The sequence below is a fragment of the Eleutherodactylus coqui genome, chromosome 8 (genome assembly GCF_035609145.1).
Source record: "Eleutherodactylus coqui strain aEleCoq1 chromosome 8, aEleCoq1.hap1, whole genome shotgun sequence".
NCBI classification, from domain to species: domain Eukaryota; kingdom Metazoa; phylum Chordata; class Amphibia; order Anura; family Eleutherodactylidae; genus Eleutherodactylus; species Eleutherodactylus coqui.
Genome location: NC_089844.1, coordinates 77,540,030 through 77,548,614, shown reverse-complemented (window position 1 = coordinate 77,548,614; position 8,585 = coordinate 77,540,030). Strand labels below are relative to the sequence as shown.

At 54.0% G+C, this 8,585-nt stretch overlaps 1 protein-coding gene across 1 annotated transcript in view; it reads left to right on the top strand.

Annotated features, from left to right (window-relative positions):
• UBR3 (ubiquitin protein ligase E3 component n-recognin 3) overlaps positions 1 to 8,585 on the top strand; it is a 169,937-nt gene that overhangs the window by 10,203 nt on the left and 151,149 nt on the right. Inside the window, exon 2 of the mRNA XM_066577805.1 lies at positions 4,374 to 4,537. Coding sequence (XP_066433902.1) covers positions 4,374 to 4,537 — 164 coding nt within the window. The remainder of the gene's footprint in view (positions 1 to 4,373; positions 4,538 to 8,585) is intronic.

Sequence of the window (8,585 nt, the reverse complement as noted above, 5' to 3'; positions counted from 1 at the left end):
TCAATAGTGTGACAGGGCCCCTTCCCCCCCCCCCCACAGCGGCCCAATAGTGTGACAGGGCCCCTCCCCCCCCCCCCCCCCCACAGCGGCCCAATAGTGTGACAGGGCCCCTTCCCCCCCCCCCCCACAGCGGCCCAATAGTGTGACAGGGCCCCTTCCCCCCCCCCCCCACAGCGGCCCAATAGTGTGACAGGGCCCCTTCCCCCCCCCCCCCCCACAGCGGCCCAATAGTGTGACAGGGCCCCTCCCCCCCCCCCCCCACAGCGGCCCAATAGTGTGACAGGGCCCCTCCCCCCCCCCCCCCCCACAGCGGCCCAATAGTGTGACAGGGCCCTTTCCCCCCCCCCCCCCCACAGCGGCCCAATAGTGTGATAGGGCCCCTCCCCCCCCCCCCCCCACAGCGGCCCAATAGTGTGACAGGGCCCCTTCCCCCCCCCCCCCACAGCGGCCCAATAGTGTGACAGGGCCCCTTCCCCCCCCCCCCCCCCCACAGCGGCCCAATAGTGTGACAGGGCCCCTTCCCCCCCCCCCCCCCCCCCCCCACAGCGGCCCAATAGTGTGACAGGGCCCCTTCCCCCCCCCCCCCCACAGCGGCCCAATAGTGTGACAGGGCCCCTTCCCCCCCCCCCCCCCCACAGCGGCCCAATAGTGTGACAGGGCCCCTTCCCCCCCCCCCCCCCCCACAGCGGCCCAATAGTGTGACAGGGCCCCCTCCCCCCCCCCCCCCACAGCGGCCCAATAGTGTGACAGGGCCCCTTCCCCCCCCCCCCCCCCCACAGCGGCCCAATAGTGTGACAGGGCCCCTTCCCCCCCCCCCACAGTGGCCCAATAGTGTGACAGGGCCCCTTCCCCCCCCCCCCCCCCCACAGTGGCCCAATAGTGTGACAGGGCGCCTTCCCCCCCCCCCCCCCCCACAGCGGCCCAATAGTGTGACAGGGCGCCTTCCCCCCCCCCCCCCAGCGGCCCAATAGTGTGACAGGGCCCCTTCCTCCCCCACAGCGGCCCAATAGTGTGACAGGGCCCCCCCCCCCCACGATAGTGTGACAGGGCCCATTCCCCCCCCACCCCCACAGCGGCCCAATAGTGTGACAGGGCCCCTCCCCCCCCCCCCCCCCCCACAGCGGCCCAATAGTGTGACAGGGCCCCTTCCCCCCCCCCCCCCCCACAGCGGCCCAATAGTGTGACAGGGCCCCTTCCCCCCCCCCCCCCCCCCACAGCGGCCCAATAGTGTGACAGGGCCCCTTCCCCCCCCCCCCCCCCCCCACAGCGGCCCAATAGTGTGACAGGGCCCCTTCCCCCCCCCCCCCCACAGCGGCCCAATAGTGTGACAGGGCCCCTTCCCCCCCCCCCACAGTGGCCCAATAGTGTGACAGGGCCCCTTCCCCCCCCCCCCCCACAGTGGCCCAATAGTGTGACAGGGCGCCTTCCCCCCCCCCCCCCCCCCCCACAGCGGCCCAATAGTGTGACAGGGCGCCTCCCCCCCCCCCCCCCCAGCGGCCCAATAGTGTGACAGGGCCCCTTCCTAACCCACAGCGGCCCAATAGTGTGACAGGGCCCCCCCCCCACGATAGTGTGACAGGGCCCATTCCCCCCCCACCCCCACAGCGGCCCAATAGTGTGACAGGGCCCCTCCCCCCCCCCCCCCCCCCCCCCACAGCGGCCCAATAGTGTGACAGGGCCCCTCCCCCCCCCCCCCCCCCACAGCGGCCCAATAGTGTGACAGGGCCCCTTCCCCCCCCCCCCCCCCCACAGCGGCCCAATAGTGTGACAGGGCCCCCTTCCCCCCCCCACAGCGGCCCAATAGTGTGACAGGGCCCCCTTCCCCCCCCCACAGCGGCCCAATAGTGTGACAGGGCCCCTACCCCCCCCCCCCACAGCGGCCCAATAGTGTGACAGGGCCCCCCCCCCCCACAGCGGCCCAATAGTGTGACAGGGCCCCTTCCCCCCCCCCCCCCACAGCGGCCCAATAGTGTGACAGGGCCCCTTTCCCCCCCCCCCCCCCACAGCGGCCCAATAGTGTGACAGGGCCCCTTCCCCCCCCCACAGCGGCCCAATAGTGTGACAGGGCCCCTCCCCCCCCCCCCCCCACAGCGGCCCAATAGTGTGACAGGACCCCCCAGCGGCCCGATAGTGTGACAGGGCCCCCCCCCCCCCCCCCACGATAGTGTGACAGGGCCCCTCCCCCCCCCCCCCCACGATAGTGTGACAGGGCCCCTCCCCCCCCCCCCCCCCACAGCGGCCCAATAGTGTGACAGGGCCCCTTCCCCCCCCCCCCCCCCCCCCCACAGCGGCCCAATAGTGTGACAGGGCCTCTTCCCCCCCCCCCCACCCCCCCCCCACAGCGGCCCAATAGTGTGACAGGGCCCCTTCCCCCCGCCCCCCCCCCCCCACAGCGGCCCAATAGTGTGACAGGGCCCCTTCTCCCCCCCCCCCCCCCCACAGCGGCCCAATAGTTTGACAGGGCCCCCCCCCCCACACAGCGGCCCAATAGTGTGACAGGGCCCCCCCCCCACACACAGCGGCCCAATAGTGTGACAGGGCCCCCCCCCCCACAGCGGCCCGATAGTGTGACAGGGCCCCCCCCCCACAGCGGCCGATAGTGTGACAGGGCCCCCCCCCCACAGCGGCCCAATAGTGTGACAGGGCCCCTTCCTCCCACAGCGGCCCGAAGTGTGACAGTGAAAACCACCTCCCCCAGGACCCATATACTTACCCGCTTCTCCTCTGCTCGGCGTTGCTGCTGGTACTGGTCCCGGTCCCGGTGCACACTGTGACGTCAGTGTGCTGCCGGACGCCTCCTCCCCCTGCTCTCGCGGAACTAAGTAGTAGGAGACGTCGGGGGAGGGGGAAAGAGTATCCTGGATGCACACTGACGTCACAGTGTCCACCGGGCGCTAAGTGAATGCCGGCAGGGGAGCCGCGGCCCCTGCTTACATTCACAAGTGGTGAGCGGCCGATGGTGGCGCATGCCAGAAGGGAGTGCCCTGTGTGCCACAGGTTTGCCACCACTGACCTAGAAGATGCTTATGTGAAGGTACAGGGCGATCACACCAAATACTGATTTGATTTAGATTTCTCCTTTGTTCATTCACTTAATAATTTGTCCAGTAACAAAATACAAACACTTCTGTTTTGAAAGCGTAATTAATTTGCAGAACTTTTTTTTCCACACTTGTCTAAAACTTTTGCTCAGTACTCTGATTATTTGTAAAATTACTGCCATTTGGGTAAAAGCATTATGAAAAGGCTTGCTGTTTTCCTAATTGGCTAGTAAACGGTGCCGCTTGTATGTCACACTCTACTTACGTTTCTAAGCTATTTAGAAAGCCATTGAAATGTATTTTCTCGCTGCGATACTTGACAGACAATTTCCCTGATAGTAGAGGCCTGTTGCTAGGTTACACTTACAGTACGTTCTGGCGATTTAATTAGAGTCCTGAGATTACTTTTACATTACACCTAAAGTGGATTTCTTTAGTATTTGGTGGCTTGAAACTAGAGTGGCTTGTTCTAGGGTATATTCACAAGTAGCCGGGCATATACATGTTGTTTTTGGTCATGGCAATGCCAATTTTTAAAACTGGAACAGATTCTACTTTGTGTTTTTTTTTTTTTTTTGTTTTTATTTTGTTTTTTTGTCCAGATATACTCTTCTGCCCAAACTTGCACCCTGAGTGGTCTGGTTGCCGAGGCGGCTGTCAGATGCTTAGCGAGTTTTGCCCTCAGATCGAGCGGCTGAGTTTGTCTAAGCAAACTTTTTAAAACTGTGCCCATAACTGTAGGGAACAAAAACAAACAAATTGCGTATCGTCCGGGGTATTTGGTATGTTTTTTTTCATCAATTAAGATCATGAGTTCACAAAATCCCATTAATTACTGTGCAGCATCTGGCCACTGCAGTAAGGCTGCCTTCACACTTGTGAGAAAATTGCGCGATGCGAGTATGTGAGAACGCAGAATTATAAAACCCATGCTTTTCAATGACTTCATTCCCATTTGCGATGTTTTCCCTCTTGTGGTGTTTCTAGATTTTAGAAATTGCTGCCTGCGCGATCTTTTTGCGTTTTGCTATGATCGCGCAGTGCGTTTTTAACATTAGAAACTTCTATTGTCGCGCAAGAAAATCGCAAGCAGCAGCGAAGATTATCAAGGAAAAGGCATCGCCGACGCTCTAACAATGCATGGACCAAAATGCACTTTTGCTGCTATTTTCTCGTGGCGATCTTGCGCTCGCCAGTTTGAAGGAGCCCTTGGTTAGCTGTGCAAAAACGCTGCAAAGAACAAGGAATTATCAACCCGAAAATCACATGGCCGTCCTGTTGTTTTTGTCTTTTCTGGTTTATGAAATACAATGTAAATATATTTTAATTTTTTTTTTTCATAGATTCTTCATCAGAAAAAGATATCCAGAAAACTCTTCAAGCTTTGGATCCACAGATATCTTTCCTGGAAGATTTAACCAAGATGGGCGGAGCCATGCGAACAGTCCTTACCCAAGTCCTCACCAATCAGCAATATTATAAAGACCTTTGCTGTGGTAAGTTGGCAATTAATGGGGTTTTCTGGGTAAAAACTATTGATGACCTATCAGGATAGATCATCAATAGTTAATTGCCGGGGATCCACCTCTCAGGATCCGTGGGGATCAGCTGATCACCCAGCCACAGGCTGAACGTTGTCATTGGGGTTAGGAGGGGAAGTGCCGTAGAGAAATACACTCCCACTGAAATCGGCTGAAGCTGGCTATTGTAGCACAAGGCTTCAGCTAACTTCAGTGGGAGTGAAGCAGGCTATGGCATCCGTTTTTGAAGACTACATCCGGCCCTACTACACCGACAGCGAACCGGGCGATCAGCTGATTGCTGGGGATCCCAAGTGTTGTGTTCCCGGCAATTAAATGTTGATTACCTATCCCGAGGATGGGTCATCAATGTTTTTTTTTCTGGAAAACTCCTTTAATCAATATGAGGTGTGCAACAAAGTATGTTCTTAAAGGGGAAAACTCCACACTCCCACGGGAGCTTGAACGATAGTCGTTCCATGTAAATGCATGCAGAGACTGAAAACTGCTGTTTACACTGAACGACTGTCTGCGTACAGTGAAGGGAGGCGGCAGGGAAGAGAACTCTCCTCCAGCCGCCTCCATGCTGGCTGCGCTACGAGCCATGCCGGCGATGCTTGCTGTTGTGTAACAGCATGTGAACGAGCTTTACTGGGACGCGCTGTTGGGCATTGTTTGCCTGGCAGCTTGTCCCATCTAAATGGGGCTTAAGGCTTCGTGCACACGGGCGTATTTGCATGTGCAGAAAGCAGAGGATTAAAACCCATTGCTTTCAATTGGTTCACTCACACTTCTGTATTTTTTTGTACGCATTTCGGGTGCGCAAAAAACAGCCAGCTTGTTTATGCGTAATATGCTGGAAAATGAAATAATGTAACGTCGGTCCCTGGGCCCTTTCATGCACAACAATTATCCTGCAGTTAATCGCTGGATCGTGGAAAACTGAACAATAATTCTTCAGTAAACGTGGCCAATGACCCAACGATGAATGGTAATTCATTGGTTCATTCATTGTAAGCGGGCATTAAACTCCAATGACTATTGTCCCAGGCAGTCGTCCATCTATGAACGACTGCCTGTGTACTCTCAATCAGGCGGGCGGCTGGAAGAGATCACCGGCCACTCCATCCTTTCAGCCAGCGGTTATTGCTGCCGTATGAGGGAACGGGATAAGTCTTCGGGACAGCTGTTAGGCACTGGACTGTCGTTTCATGTTAACCCCCTTCTCCTAAAGCGGCGTCACACTTGGGGGTTTCTGGTGCGTTCTTGAAGTATTTCTGAACTGCAGAAAAAACCTTGTTGGTAGTAATAGTACTGCCAGAGAGCCGATGTTACTGCTGGGTTCTGGTACCTTCAGGATAGAGATGGCACATAAATACGGCGGGGTGGTGCGTGGGGATAGTAGGATGCTTTTTATTATGGAACATGCTGTGTTAGAGCGTAATCCTATTCACACGTCTCGTGGAGCCACAGTGAGAACCTACTACCGCCATCAGCTGCTAACGATGACAGTAGAGCGGCAGAACGCTCCTCTCCAGGATTCCCGTGGGCGTCTGACAACAGTATCATGTTGATCTGATCCAGCACTCTCTGAGGCTTTTATCGCTGTGGTTAACCGATTAGTTCCTGTGATTGTTTGCATCAGTGACTTCCTATCATCTGATACTACAAGTCCCAGCAGCGTTGGGTTATATTACAAGATAGAGCAGATCTCCTGCTCAGATGGGAGGAATGCAATGACCAGCTTTATGCACAGCCTAAAAACAGTACCCGCCTCGGACAGCTACACAATGCCGGTCACCGCCAGCTAACAGACGGCAGGGGAACTTAACTTTTAGTTTGTGTGTATTTTCTCTCTACTACTTAAAAAATAAATAAATAAATGTGTGCTTTCTATTTGTATCATTGGGAAGTACAGCGCAACTTTTTGCTTACACTCCCCATTCATTGCAATGGGCGACACATCGCATTTAAAACCGTTGAAACGCTTGAAATACGCAGCTTTTAAACGCTCGTCAGAGAAGTCTCATTGAAATCTATGGAGGCGTTTTACAGCATTTAGCGCTGCGAGAAAAGCGGTGTGTATGATAGTGGCCTAAGGGTGCGTTCACGTGTAGCGGAAATGGTACGGATTTTCTGCAGCAGAGAATCCGCATTGAATCTATCATAAGCTGCTGCTTCGGTACAGATTTTGACTTCGCCGCTTCAATTTGAAGGATACAATTAGCTGCGGATCAGCGTCAACAAACTCTTCAAATCTGCACCAATGCTGTGGATTATGAGGCTGATTGTGATGCAGAATTTCTGCCGTAAATCCGCCCCGTTTCTGCTACACGTGAACGGAGCTTTAAGGGGTTTTCCACCCACACATGTATCGCCTTCCATCAGGGATTATGTTAGCCTCTATTATTGCACTAGCGGCCTCTTTGTTGTTACCTCAGGCTTCGTAGAAGTAAATGAAAAGTACTGGCTGCTTTGGGAAAACCCTATAAATTCTAAGTCCGGTTTCACATCTACGCTGGAAACTCCGTCCGGCGGATCAGTCACAAGTGCGGCTGAAATTACCAGAACAATATCCTGCATGCAGCGCATTGTCTTATGTCCAAACGTTGGGCGGATCCCATTAGGCCGCACTCGCAAAGGCATTAAAAACGCAGTCTTTTTACGAATGCTATTTTTTTTAATAGCGTTGAGCAACGGTTTACAGCATTTGCATAAAATATGCAGTAAAAATGCAGGTAAAGTAAGATGATGTCTCCCCGCCCTCCTGGATATATGGTAGGCCGTATTAAAAACGCTCTAGGCATTCATTTCAATGGGCGACGCATAACGTCAGAAACGCTGAAAAATAGAACATACAGCGTTAGTTTAAGCACACGTTAGAAACAAAACAAAAAACCAACGCCTGTGTGAGAGTCCATCAGGCGCTGTTCAGTTCCATCCTGAGATGGAGCCCTACAGCCGCGCGGGTTTCCTTTTCTTGCTCCTTGCTACTTTTAACACTGCGTTAATGCTAGGTTTTTTTTCTTTTGTACCGCAAATGTCAATGGGGTTAAAAATGCATCACACAAACCTGCAATGGGTTTTTAACATTGAAAAGGCACGCTAAATGCTGTAAAAAAAACTAAGAAAAAGAAAAAAACCCTGTGTGTGCGAGTGCAGCCTTGGTAGTACATACAGAGCAGATTCATTATAGGCGCCCTCCCATAAGGAAGGACTGTTCTCAGACCCCTCTGTTCCCGTCCTCGGATCGTGATGTGTAATTTGCTCGTGATTATTCCTCCATCGCTATGAATCACGTCTGCGGGACACGAGCGCCCGAGACAGATTGCTGTTGGAACGCAAATCAGAGAGCAGCATTACTGGCAAAAGCCCCGCGTGCGCTGTGTAGGTGGCTGCTGCAGCGCTGTGCACCATATGACGGCATCTTCTTACTGCAGCTACAGTATATGAGGAACGTCCTAAATATCCATCCCCCGTGACTCAAAGTTCTCCATATACAGGGAACAAAATTTACTCTAGAGGGTCGCAGTCCCATTTAAAGCTCTGATGTACCTGTCGCTCCTAGAATCAGTCGGCTGCAGTCGTGGGGGTCTCGGTGGTCACTCCAAGGGGATATGGCAACTATTCCAGTAATTGAGGCCCGCTATTTCCTACAGTTGGGTGACTTTTCAAAAAAATTTTTATGTCCTTTATTATCAAAACTGTTTGCTTTAGGCTACATTTGCACTAACACAAAACTCGCGCGAATATGAACTCAAGTTATTTTTAATGGAGTCCTACACGGAGCGATGCTGTGAGGTTAAAAAAAATTGCTACATGTCCTATTTTTATTTATTTTTTTTTGCCTCCCTCAAAATGCAACGCCTATTGTTTTCAATGGGACAGTCAAACACATGGCATGCCGCGCAACGAGAGTGCGATGTGAGGTTTCCCATTGAAATCAATGGGAAAAACGTGCCGATCCTCTCATGCCCGTGGAATAAGTGCCGGATGATTGTCATTTCACAGAAGTGATGCAAAA